This window comes from Lissotriton vulgaris, chromosome 7 (assembly GCF_964263255.1).
Source record: "Lissotriton vulgaris chromosome 7, aLisVul1.2, whole genome shotgun sequence".
NCBI lineage: Eukaryota > Metazoa > Chordata > Amphibia > Caudata > Salamandridae > Lissotriton > Lissotriton vulgaris.
Window position 1 is genome coordinate 1,143,944,165 of NC_141695.1, and position 14,285 is coordinate 1,143,958,449.

The 14,285-nt window shown below is 46.3% G+C and overlaps 1 protein-coding gene across 3 annotated transcripts in view; it reads right to left on the reverse strand.

Annotated features, from left to right (window-relative positions):
- SH3PXD2B (SH3 and PX domains 2B) overlaps positions 1-14,285 on the reverse strand; it is a 342,591-nt gene that overhangs the window by 99,499 nt on the left and 228,807 nt on the right. For all 3 annotated transcript variants that reach the window (XM_086931584.1, XM_086931583.1, XM_086931585.1), the window contains exons 4-5: positions 12,172-12,248; positions 11,404-11,495 (exon numbers count right to left, since the gene is read on the reverse strand). In XM_086931584.1, the coding sequence (XP_086787710.1) occupies positions 11,404-11,495; positions 12,172-12,248 (169 nt within the window). The remainder of the gene's footprint in view (positions 1-11,403; positions 11,496-12,171; positions 12,249-14,285) is intronic.

The window sequence follows — 14,285 nt, forward strand, 5'->3', positions numbered from 1 at the left end:
TTTAAAAAGGAACACCTCCTCGACTGCGCCTTTCTACGCATGTGCGAGAGAGAAGTGCCGACTCAAACGCCATCCGTCCGTGTGGTCGCTCGGGCTACAAGTAAGTGTTTCCACCCTTTTAGGTATTAGACTACATCCCTGTTCCCATTGATAGTCACGGTTGTTTTCCGTTTATTGTAGATCTCCTCAACGCTCTTGATGGGCGTTTGCCCGACGCGCTTTTGATGTAGGAGTACGGGTCATATTTAAAAGACTGAACGAATCTGGTAAGAACTGGTGAAGGATGTTTCATTTCACCTATATATATATATAAATATATATATATAGGACCATTCATTTGACAGTTCCCCTTTCGTGCTATTTCAGTGCTCCCGCCAGAACGCTCCTGAAGCACTGTTACTAGTTGGCTCACTGTACTCTGAAGTATGTCGATCGAATAGGACCGGTAAGATTCTTTTGGTCATTTAAACTCCCCTGTAATAATGACCCGTCGTAAATAGTTAACTGCTACATTTTAATTTTTCCATTGCAGTGCTTATCGTTCCTCCATAGTGCGGACTAACCGATTCAATCATCTCCGGGTCTCTAAGTTTTCAAGACCGGTAAGACCCTTTGAACTTGCCACGTAGATAGCACGTTAAAAAATTTTCTTCGTCCTGCATAAGTAATCGGTTCCCCTCTTGCTTTCTAGTTAGGACGTTTTCTTCTAATTAATCCTGTCGTTTACCTTCTCACCAGCCCCGAGACGAAGCCAAGTAGCGTTAGGGGTAAGATAGTATTTAGTGCCTTTGATCCAACTACGCCACCCTATCCTGGTTAAAACAGTCTAAATGAAATCTTTCCATCTCCAGGCAGCCGTCTATTTTGCAGCGCATAAGAATCTTGACATCACTGTATGGGGACATCTGGAATAAGAATACACAGACACACTTAGAGTATTGCTTGGATTAGTTTATGCCCCAGCCCACTCCACGTTAAGAAGCAAATTTAAATAATTCAGTCAAAACCTCATGCTGAATATTCTTTATTCCACAGGATAAGACCTAGCCACGAAAGGCCATCTTCCTTAGTACACACCTAGGACCCCCCATATCCGGTAAGCCTTTGTAAGGACTGGAAGTAGTATCTTAAAGCAGTGCTCTTGATGTTGTCCAATGTTGAATCTCATGGTTGTCCAAAAACTGTATAATATGCGTCACTATTGTTTCTTCACTTTTTGTTTTATTTGTCACAGATATTCTATAAGGCCCTGAAGAGAATCCCCAATGATTGCAGTGGGATTCGAAACGCGTAGGCCTCGCCTCAACCGGTCTGCGTGAGCATCTAAGTAACTGAGCTCTATTTCGTACATTACCTTGCAGCATTAATTTATAATGAATTTCAATTAATCTGCCAGAGATATAGGAATGTACTACGAAAAAATAGCTTGTTTTATTGTTCTTGTAAAACACCTGTAGACCGTGGTTGTTCTTGCTTTTTGTTTTTTACCTTATTTCCTTCCCCCCGCCTTGGGGTTTCCCTCAATTGTTTACAAATTGCACAATATCTTTTTCCTCCCCTGAGTGTGTGAATGTGACATGGTTGTTTGTGATATGCTTGAAATTTTGAATGAAAGATTGAGTGTATGGTTAATGCTTTAATGTCCCACGTGTTTGTCATAAAAATCCTTTTTGTACTATGAATTAAACTTTGAAATAAATTCTTGAATTTTTTTTGAATAAAATGCTATTGAGTAGCAATTACCATTCTTGAATCTCTTTTCTGGATTTGGATAGACATTGGTTGATTTGAATTATCCATATCAGTATTGGCATTTCTGTTCTGTTAGACAATTATCCGGCTCAGCCTTACTGATTAGAGCCAGCCCCCAGCTGTTTCTTGCTCATCTGTCCCACAGCAGAGACACTCAGGGGAACCAATCATTCCCACCCTCCACAAGCGCACTCTGGTGAAATATACACGATGCAAGTATTTGAATTGTACCAGACGTAGGCGTGTAGATATTGCCGGGCCCGCAGGCCTGCCAGTGCCTCACCCGGACCTCTTCGTCCAGGTCACCCACGTCCCCTTCCCATGCCGTCCTGAGCCTCTGTAGGTCAGTGGAACAATGATGGACCAGCGTCTGATAGATGTGAGAGATCTTGCGGTCAGGTAGTTCCCCCATAACCACCTTCACTTCTATTGGACTAAAGTTGGGAAGGGACTCCAGACCTTCCAGGTTAGGTGCCAGCGCATGCCGAAACTGCAAATATTTAAAGAACTGGGACCGCGGCATCCCATATTCGTCTCGAAGATCTTGAAAAGATTTGAGTGTCAGGTCTGTCATCACGTCACCTAGGGACGAGATTCCTATAGAGTCCCAACCCTGGAAGCTCTGCAAAGCTGCCAGTTGGGGCAGCCGCCAGTTTCCCAAAAGAGGAGACTCCCGGGTCAGAACATTCCACCACCCCATCCTACTCTGAGCCTGCCTCCAGACATGGAACACCACCTGCGTGACAGAGGGAAGGCACTTTCGTAATGGCGCGGAATACAGCAGAGTGTGTAAGGACTTATTACCCATCAGGTGCCCCTGTACCACATAAGCCGGGTCCCCCCTATCCCCGTACAACCACTCGTTGAGAACAAGTAAGTGTGCCGCCTAATAGTAGGAGAGGACATCCGACGTAGCAAGCCCCCCAGTATACGTGGATAAAAAACAGGTGCGCATGGCCACCCGGACTGCACCCCCCTCCCATAGGAACCCACCCAGCGCCGAATTGACCTGCTGGAACCAGCGGGCGAAATCTGGTAGGGGTGGTTCTGCAATTGATAGAGAAGACGGAGAAGAGCTACCATTTTGAAAATGGCCGATCTACCATAAATCGTCAGAGGCATGCGGGACCACACCTTCAGATCATCCTGTGTATGCTCCCACACAGGGGCCAAGTTACGGTCTCTAGATAAGGCCAGTGTATCCGATAGATAGACCCCCTAGGTACTTCATCCCCCCCCTGATGCCAGTTGAAGGGCTGAGGCCCAGTCTCCCACCCTCGGTCCACCCCCCAGGACCCACAGTGTGGATTTGCCCGGATTCATGTAAAGCCCACAGGTCTCACCAAAAATCTGCAGTATACATAATAATCTTGGTCCCGACCCATCTAGATCCGTGAGAAAGAACAGGACATTGTCCGCATAGAGTGCTATCTTATCAGTGAGACCCGGTGCCCATCTGAACCCCCGGAGCTGAGCATCAATGCGCACCCATGCCGCCAGTGGTTTCATGGCAGCGCGAAAAGGTAGGAGGAAAGGGGGCAGCCCTGACGCGTGCCCCGCTGGATCCGAAAGGAGCGAGAAATCGCCCCTCCCACCCGCACTGACCCTGTAAGGTCTGTATACAGCAGCTGCAGGTAAGCCAAAAAAAGCGGGCCGAGATTAAGGTGCCGCAGCAAAGCGAACAGGTACACCCAAACTCAGGGAATCAAAGGCCCTATCCATGTCTGCCAGCAATAAGGCTGCCGGCTCCCCAAGCTGCCTCCAGGCCGATATCGAAACGTTTGCACGTCTAATGTTATGGCGGGTTGCCCTCTGAGGCATGAATCCGGCCTGATCCCGATGGACCAAGTCCGTAATATACGGCTTAAGCCAGTTAGCCAAAGCCTTGGCCAGAACCTTGGCTTCTATATTGAGAAGGGATATAGGATAGTATGACACATGCCTCTCCGGAGGTCTGCCCGGCTTGAGAAACACTACCACCTGAGACTACCTAATTTCATTGTATTGGTTGTGTAATGGTTGTTGGGAATGAGCAGCATTATCTGATATCATGGAGATCCGCTTGCCATACTTGTATGAGTTGACAATATTGTTATACGTGACAAGGTTCGATCCTTAGATGCTATAAAATGATTGCATGCTGCACTCTTAAAAAATTAAGAGACTGATTTAGGTCTTGGTGGAGGGGTTACTCATTCACAAAGGTGACAGATATCCTGTTTGCCGAAATATAAATCCCATTAGATCCTATGGAATTTATATTTCGCCGATCGGGATATTGTCGACGTTGTGACAGAGTAACCCATTCGCCAAGATCTAAATCAGGCCCTAAGTCTTAAAGATATTTCCAAAAAGTGGGGACACAAGGACTGACTTTCGACGTACGTAAGATACGCAGCTTCAAAATACTGATTCAATGTATAGTGCCTATATACTTATTGTTTCAGTGATATTTTCCTTCCTGCAAAGGTATACTCAGAATATTTAAATGCCTGATTGCTGTATACTTGAGAGACTGATTATTTCTTCTTGAATGTATGTAAAATGAAGAATAAAAAAAAAATATTTTTAAAGATACTTCTGCTCTTTTAGCTGTCTCTTCTGTCTATTGCTTCTCTCCAGCTGGCCCAGTTATCACTGATTACTTTCTTGCATACAGTTCTGGCACCAATATGCCATGGGCGATCGCTGCGCTTCACTAATAAGTAATGAAATTTAAATCATGAGACAACCTTGCAACACCTACACTGACCACTCTGCAAATCCCTGTGGTGGTCGATGAAAAAGCTACGTAAGCTGCAACACAGTCCAATGATGGGTACATATCAATCAAAGTCATTTGTAAAGTGCAAGGCTAACTCAACTGAGATGTACCGGCGGTTAAAAGCAGAGGCTGAATTACAGAACCGGCCACTCATATCTACACTTGATTAAAGTGCCTGTTTTTTAAATCTTTACTGAAACAGAGTACGGATTCGGCCATGCACAGGTGGATAGGCAAGGAGTTCCATAGCCTGGCTGTCAGTACAGAGAAAGACCTACCGCCTCAACGGACCTTGGAAAACCTTGGCAGGTGCAAAAGTCGAGGGTGATTGGATCTCAAGGCTCTCTCCTGATGGTATTGACGAAGCTAATTTCTCAGGTATCGCAGACCTTTGTTACAAATGGCTCTGAATGCCAATGCCAGGGCTTTGAACCCTCCTGGCAGCCGAAAGACATGAAGCTGCTTCACATAAGCATCAATTCATAAAAAATGTCAAGATCCACTTTTTTCCTATTTGTTTAGTGAGTTTGTTGTGGGAGAGAAAAGTAGCTCCTGTAGGGCTTTCTTTATCATTTATCACCTACGGGTCACTTCTGCTGAAGTTGCACATGCTGACTGCATGGTCACTGCCCATGGGAAAAAGAACGGATTCGTTAGGAAACGGGTTAGAGACTTATTTTCACAGATAATTTACACCTACCCTATAGCGGACCAAGGAAGTGAACGCGGCTCCAGGTTCACATAATAGGATGTATGCTACAGAGAGACGAGGAGCCACACGGATGGCATGGAACCAACTCATGGCCCATCACAGCCAAATGATGGATGGCTCCGGTGCCTAGGAGATGGGCTCCCGTGGCCAAGCACACAGTTGGTTGAATCAGGAGCCCTACGTTATCTCGACTTCTGCACTAGTCCATCCTGTCTGGTCCTATGCAGATCAATGGTTCTACCTTTGCTAACTTCAAACACCTGTCAAAACAGGAGCATGAAAAACAGCCTGACCCTCTATGTTAAGCAATATATAACAACACGTAATTTATGTTTATAGTTATTCAGACACGTGGGTATGTTTTCTTTCCTAGTTCCTTTCGAAACAGACACTGCAATGTCTTCACTGGCAGAGCTGGTACCCACACTTAACAATCCCACAGACAGGATTCCCGCGTCCATCTAAAGTAGATGCCCGCCGATAGTATTCAGAATCCAATTAACAAATCCTCAAGCATAAGAGTAACATTTGGATACGTGAAAGAGTCATACAAAATCAGGCACTCCTGGGAAATCCAGACAGTACTCTGAGGGTCAGATGTGAGTGGGCACAGAGGAGGAAGTAAGAGCTTTGCCAAGATCTTAAATCCACAAAGGCAGCTAAGTAAAAGTCGGTTAAAAATCATTAGTAAAATGATCGACCTGATCCAGCTGGAGTGAGAACTCTGCTATCGGTAGATCATCTGGAACCTTGCAGATACCTCACTTGACTTGAGGCCCTTTAAAAACGTGAACATTTTTATTTAACAAACAAAAATATTTTACATAAATCCTCTACTCCGCCTATCTGTTTCCTGCTCTGCCATTTGCTTCTCCCACTTTACCCCCCCCCCCCCCAACAACCCTCAAACCCCGATGGCATCCTCACACCCCTACTCATCAAAAGACACCACCCCAAGCGAAGAACCCATAGGTCCTGATGCCACATTCGACTCAGCCATTACAATCCCCTGAGCTCCTACCTGGTTCTGATCAGGGCTTCACTTTCCTGATGGTGGTTTACTTGCTCTAGCTCATTCATGAACCCTTGCTTTACTCACAGCTCTTCTTCTTGAGCAATGAGCAAACACACATGTGACCTGGCATTGCCTGTTCCAGGTGCACCTGCACTGGGCATCTGAAGCCTTTTCTTCAGCACTTGCATGCACATTATGCTTGTATTCTAGGGCCAAACACTTGTGATGCATGCACAATTGCATTGACCAGTTGAGCGGTGCACCACAGTTATCTTTTTACTCCTGCTGCTCTCTGCCCTGCTCTTCTGAGCAGTTCACTTCTTTTCTCCCGGATCTTTTTTCACGTTTCAGTCCTAGTTTACCCTTTTCTTCTTACTGTGGTACTTACGTTCTGGAGGTACTGCAGTCCTGAAATGTATGACTTCTATCCTGCAACTGTAGACCAGCAGAAAATGTCACTGCTACCTGCAATTTTAGACGAACACTTACAAGCTCAAATAGTCCACTACAAGAACCATTTCTCGCCATAATGACTTCCATCCAGAAGGTTTTTAGGTCTCGCCTGGACATCGCATCCGAAGGATGCGTCCAGGCTGGAGACTTATAGTCGTCTGACACGGGGGAATGAGGGACACGAAACTGTGACGAGCGGCTGGATTGAGCTGCGTGCACGCGCGTCAACATTCACGCATGCGCACATCACAGCCACACGCATACACAGCAGTCACGCATGCGCACATACACACGCATACACAGGCACACCCCCGTCACCTACACGCATACACAGAGACCCCTCCACACACACCAGCCCCTCTCCTCTCGGCTCCACACACACGCACACGCATTTACACTTACACAGACACGCAGGCACCCAGACAGGCAACCCCCCCCCCCCGTCACACACACGCATACACACAGACTCCAGGACACATACACACACACATGCACGCTCACACACATACACAGTCCGCCGCCGCGCGCGCGCACACAGATGCCCCCCCCCCCCCCAAACAAGGCGAAGCCCCACTCACCGGCATCCTCAGTGCAGCGGCTCCCACCGGCAGCAAGACTCTTCTTCCCTTCTTCGGCACCGGGGCGCAGGGTAGGCTCCTGCCTGCTCCGGTGCGCCAAACAATCGCGGCTCTTCCGTGGGAGGCGGGGTAGGCTCCCGCCCTCCTACTTCCAGTTGTCCCGCCCGGCCTGCCTGACTTCCTGTTCGCAGGCCGGCGCAAAACGAAAGCGGGAGTCCGCCGTAATTGCTTACCTTAGGGCATAGCTTTCCAAACTATGTGTCGCGACACGGTATGGGTGTGTCGCGCAACGGGGCTCTAATCAAGCATGTCCTTCTATCTGTCTGTCTGTTTAAAACTTAAGACTTAAAGATTTAAGACAGACATACTTTATCGTGCATCAGTGAGGCTGAGGCAGAAAAGGAGCGTGTGTGCGCGGCGGTTTCCTTTGCCGCGCGCGTTGATTGGTGAATGCGCAGTGAGTATTTTTTTATAAAACTGTAAAATACTTGAATCAAATGCGCATCACGACGTCTGCGCATGTCCGTGACTTGGTATGATACAAGGAGGCAGGAGAGGAGAGTGTGCGAGCGGCCGGTTTCCTTTGCCGTGCATGTTGTTTTGCCAAGCGTGTTGTTCGTTGAGGGTGGAATGCGCAGTGAGTTTTTTATGAGAAAATTATTAGGTACAATTGCACGGACTTGATTCCTGGAGTACACCCTGTCCACGCACAGAGGACTCCTGAGCCGTGGATGGATCTGGTTTCCCAGGCGACCTATGGCCGGGTTGTGTGCCTGGCCCTCTCCATCAAGTCTTCGTCTGATCTGTTTTGATAAGGACGGGTCGGGTGGGTTCGTTGTTATGGGTGATTGATTTTTTTTTTTGTAAGTACATTCCTCCAAGATACAGTGAAGCGTTTAGTACTTTGGTATTGCGGGTACATTTTGTCTCTTACCTCGTAGCTTCTAATCTACGGCCTTGTGCTGTTGCAGGAACATATCATTTTGCCATTTTGTTCAGACATTGACCAAGCTTAGCTCCTCTGACATAAACCAGTGCACGCAGAAGAGGTACCCGTTTTATGCCACAAAAGGAACAGTAATGATGAGTGCAGAGTGAGTGCAGAGTGACAGTGAGTGCAGAGTGCATGCAGTGAGTGCAGAGTGACAGTGAGTGCAGAGTGCATGCAGAGTGACAGTGAGTGCAGAGTGACAGTGAGTGCAGAGTGACAGTGAGTGCAGAGTGACAGTGAGTGCAGAGTGACAGTGAGTGCAGAGTGACAGTGAGTGCAGAGTGAGTGCAGAGTGACAGTGAGTGCAGAGTGCATGCAGTGAGTGCAGAGTGACAGTGAGTGCAGAGTGCATGCAGAGTGACAGTGAGTGCAGAGTGACAGTGAGTGCAGAGTGACAGTGAGTGCAGAGTGACAGTGAGTGCGGAGTGACAGTGAGTGCAGAGTGACAGTGAGTGCAGAGTGACAGTGAGTGCAGAGTGACAGTGAGTGCAGAGTGCGTGCAGAGTGACAGTGAGTGCAGAGTGAGTGCAGAGTGACAGTGAGTGCAGAGTGATAGTGAGTGCGGAGTGACAGTGAGTGCGGAGTGACAGTGAGTGCGGAGTGACAGTGAGTGCGGAGTGACAGTGAGTGCGGAGTGACAGTGAGTGCAGAGTGACAGTGAGTGCAGAGTGACAGTGAGTGCAGAGTGACAGTGAGTGCAGAGTGACAGTGAGTGCAGAGTGCGTGCAGAGTGACAGTGAGTGCAGAGTGACAGTGAGTGCAGAGTGACAGTGAGTGCAGAGTGACAGTGAGTGCAGAGTGAGTGCAGTGTGACAGTGAGTGCAGAGTGACAGTGAGTGCAGAGTGAGTGCAGAGTGACAGTGAGTGCAGAGTGACAGTGAGTGCAGAGTGACAGTGAGTGCAGAGTGACAGTGAGTGCAGAGTGACAGTGAGTGCAGAGTGCGTGCAGAGTGACAGTGAGTGCAGAGTGACAGTGAGTGCAGAGTGACAGTGAGTGCAGAGTGACAGTGAGTGCAGAGTGACAGTGAGTGCAGAGTGCATGCAGAGTGACAGTGAGTGCAGAGTGACAGTGAGTGCAGAGTGACAGTGAGTGCAGAGTGACAGTGAGTGCAGAGTGACAGTGAGTGCAGAGTGACAGTGAGTGCAGAGTGCGTGCAGAGTGACAGTGCGTGCAGAGTGACAGTGCGTGCAGAGTGACAGGGAGTGCAGAGTGACAGGGAGTGCAGAGTGACAGTGCGTGCAGAGTGACAGTGCGTGCAGAGTGACAGTGAGTGCAGAGTGACAGTGAGTGCAGAGTGACAGTGAGTGCAGAGTGACAGTGAGTGCAGAGTGACAGTGAGTGCAGAGTGACAGTGAGTACAGTCACTCAGCACCACCACATTATCAGTCAGAACCACCACAGCATCACTCAGAACCACCACAGCACCACTCAGCACCACCACAGCACCACCACAGCATCACTCAGCACCACCACAGCACCACCATAGCACCACTCAGCACCACCACTGCATCACTCAGCATCACCACAGCCCCATTCAGCACCACCACAGCATCACTCAGCACCACCACAGCACAAATATGTTCTCTCAATGTTTCAAGCTTTATTACAAATGTCACAAAAAGATGTTAATATTTCACTTCTGTTCTTGGATTTTGTTACAATAAAATACACTGAACATAATCTTCACAAAAGTTATTTACAAAAGTTTAAGCTATTGCCATTATAAATTACAATCACTTTTATTAAGTATTAAAAAAAATTAAAAGCCATTGTTATTTGTAATATCAATACATCTAAGTCACGTAAATACAAATGTTGCATTACAAATGCTATAGGTGTCACATTTGCGAAAGTTATAACTATTGGCATTGTAAATGACAAAGCTATTAATTTAGCTATTTTCAAAACCAACACATAAATGAACGTTTGGTGAATTTCCATTAAAATATTTGACTTTTTTACTAAGATATTATTATACTGTTTTATGCAAACAAAATTTAGATACTGCATAAATAACTTTAATAAAACATATTTTATATGAAGCTTTTTATGTAAAAAAAAAAATATAGCATAAAGCAAAAAACAATTGCCATTTACAATGCTAATAGCTCAAACTTAAATAATGCGAGACCTATTGCATTGCAAATGCTTGTTTTGTAAGTCTTTGTGGCTTTATTCTGTGGTGCTGTTGGGCACCACTTTCCAGCAGGCACCCTTCAAAACCATGAGCTACTGTTTGAGAAGAGAATCGGAAGACTGGAAGGGGTCCTTATTTAACGAAGGTGAAAGTTCAAACCCTATGTCCATCACTGGTCAACACTACCGCTTCTTTGTGAGCTCCCAAGTGACTGACAACACTACACGGACTCATCATTCACAAATCAGTGGCCCAAACAACAGGAAACACCTCTTGCCAACAGTCTCCACCTTCCGTAAGACACTGAAATTGCACCTACCCAACTCACTTAACTTTTCTCAACTGACTTAACCAGTCTTTTGCACTGGTGGGTATGTGGCTGCTTAAAACAATCCACGCCATCCTTCTAAATGTGCTCCCGGCAGAGTTGTCTTCACAGTAACAGTGCGATAAGTCAAATATTCATTATTACACACACTAAGGCCATAACTGAATACTACATGCAGAATATAACTATTAATGGCAACCATATTAAGAAAAACAAAAAAAGTTATTTTGGGCAGGCTCCCAATACTTTCGGGATAAATGAGCCTCAGACTCCAAACCCCTAATCTTCAGGTGGCTCCTGGTGAAAGGTTCTCGGTTGTTTGACTTGTAAACCGCATTCTATGTAGGAGGACATGTCTACATTTACAGAGGCGGGCAGGCCTAAACTGAAAGAACGCCATGCAGGGCCTCCGTAGCCTCAGTCATATGTTGACGAGAGATTGTCACTCGTCAGACCTTACTGGCCTTTGGGAGACACTGCCTTTTGGGGACAACCCTCCAATTTTCCTAAAAGGGCAGTACTGAATCAAAGGTGAACACGATAAAGTCCCATGTGGATGACCAAGCATAGCAAAGGGTGCAGCACGCAACCCTGGAAATGTCCTCATCAAATAAGCACTGTAGAAAAAAGGCAAAAAAAACAGTTTCTACATATGTTGATGGCGCTACTCACTCTTTGGGTGGGTTGAGGTCCTCAGGCCTGGCCTCGAAGAACTGGAGGACATCTTCACACTGAGAGATGTACCGTGGGAGCTGGATCAGAGCCTGCAAAGGGAAGATATAATACAGTCAGGCAACGAATAACAAGGGGTTCTCTACTTCCATCCCCAGCCACACACTGAGTAACATTCCAGTGAAGGGACAGAGGGATAAGTAGGTTAGTCTATCAGTAATAGTGATCCTTAGGTGATCTACTTTCGAAAGGTTGCAGTCCCTACACAGATAAATTGACCTCTCTTTCATTTAATACTATTAAAAGAGCACTGTCGAGCTGTGTAAATGTGACACCCGCTGTAGCGCTAGCAAGCCACACGACTGACAGCATGGTTTTATAGCAACCGATCTATCTTATTACTCTCCTAATGAAGAAACCCTGAATATATGTTTTTTTTAATCTACCTGTCCTATGGTGCTTCAACAATTTCTTCAAGCAAGTGCCTTTGTTCTTAGCCCCGCCCATTAAGGAGGGTCTCTACTCCAGACCCACCCTTTAATCAGGGACTTGGTCCCACTCACCCACTGTATCCTGTGTCTCTGTGCTTAGAGTCCATCTTTGGCCAGGAACTAGCCCCAGCCATCCTCTAACAAGCATCGGTAGGCCAATGCCCTTCTTTTCCATGGAATTTTGTAACAGAGCCAATAATTTAAAAAAAATAGTTTTCCTATCGACGAGGTGTCTCTGTTTCGTACAGGAAGTGGAGGTAACTCCTTTTCTGCTTACCCTGCAGTACTCATCTATCGGTACCAGCCGACGAACTGCAACGTCCCGAATGTGGCTCCTTCGGAAGAGGATTTTACCTGCAATAAGAAGAAAAGACCCAATGAAGAGACATTTTGTGCATGAAGTTGCAGTTACCTTTAGAGCAGCAACACCGAGCTGAGCAGTGAAGAAAAGAGCCCACATAAGGAGTAATAGGGAGATATCTTGACAGCTGGGACATGCGAAAGCCCAGCAGGGCCAGGTTAAACATGGACTTTCGGGTGCTCCTCTCTCTCATTTGATGCACTCTACCCTCCTATGAGATGCCCAAGTCTGTAGTAAAAGCTTTTTATTTCCCCCACCGATCTGTCGGAAGTGGAACAACAACATGACAATACTGGGCATACATTTCTAGTACTCTGTTGTTACATCAAGCAGTCAGCTTAAATGGTCTCATACATAACTAAAGCTACAAAATTAGGATATTGGTTCTCTATGTGCCTTTTTTTCATTCTATTACAATTGGTTACAAGTGTTAAATTAACTTTCAGCAATCCTGTATGCACGCATGAAATAAGTAAATTAATTCAACAAGCATTTCCAGAGCCAATGGGTCTTGCCTTTAGGAACATATTGGTTTTGCTAATTTGTTTTCCGCTATGTTGTGCAGCATGGCTGAAAAGGAAACAAACAAAAAAGTAATATGATGTGGTTGCACACTCCTAAAAAAAAAAAAAAAACCAGTAAAAAGCGATGCTTGCTTTTTAGATCTCGTGCCTAGCAGTGCATTGTCTAGCATTGTCGCGCAGCGAGAGACTTTTTGTAGGGGGTTTTAAAACGTACCTAGGAATCGCACACGCTTGTGCTTTTCCTTTTGGGCCATGCTATTGGCCTTTGCGTGCGTCTTTTCATTAAAGACAGCACGCAATAGGCAAAAGGCGGGCGCATAGCTCCGCCCATGGCCTATTGGTGTCTATCATGCCCACCGAGCGTCATGTGGTTTCAATTATCGTCCCAGACCCGGGTGCGATAATTGAAACCACAGGTCTTACTGTGTAGCGTGCACGTGCGCACCACTCGCGGGCTTATTCTTGTTTGAGTTCCTAATGGAATGTAAAGATGGCTTGTGATTACTTTCAGTGGTAAAACTTGCTGGTACTCAGCGGTGTCCTGCCTAGTGGTGCTTGCTCGATGCTCTGGGCAGGGTTTGAAGTAGAAGCTGTTTCGAAGTTTTTTTTCTAGGTTTACCATGCTTCGAGCAGGAGGGAGCGGATGTGTTACTTTGTGTCCGCTTTCATAGGATGAGTTTGCAACTGATGGTATTTTAAGACTGGAATATGACCGGTTTCCATGCCAGGAAGTTCTCTTTGATGCCTTGGCATGAATACGAGGCTAAGGCATGAGCGCACATAAAGAATTGGGTTACTTCGATTTAAACATAGAAGAATTTGATGCTGCCTATACCGAAGGCGGCTCTGAGCCAAGTCTCCGGTTTGTCTTTCTTGTTGCATGGATGTTGTTGCAGGAATGGATTTGAAATCCGGGTGAATTAAGAAAACAATCTGCATTAATCTTCTGTCCAGTTAATGGTGAACCCTCGTCTCAGGCCTTCATAAGGAGTTTACCAAAAATCTCGAGTTGGTTACCAAAAGGGCTTGCGCTCCAATCTGGATAACGAGTTCATAGGTAGACCTGCACATCCAATGTTTGCCCCCATATCCCTCCAATAAAAACTTGTCTCCGTGTAAATTGATAAAAGTGCCTGTAATCAGGGAAATATTCCCGTATGCCAGCGATTGTCGGTGATCGATCACTGCTGTAGCAAAAACTCATAACTGGGAGGGAATCCAGCACCGGGTTCGGATTTCAGGACTCGGTGAAGAGGCGCCGTCACCATACATGCCAACATTTTCCAAGTGGGATATTTTAAAACAGTCGGGAAAATGTCTTTTCCCCAAACTTCCATATTGAGGCAGAGGCAATTTTAGGCTGGAGACACCTAAAGTAAAGCCATTTCTCACTTCAAAAATCAAGAGTCTCCAGCCTGAAATGGGCATGACTTTTGGCGTGCATGTATCACTAAGGGATTCGGAAACCCCTGTGAAGGGGTTTCCAGCCCAGGTGTGAACGCTCTG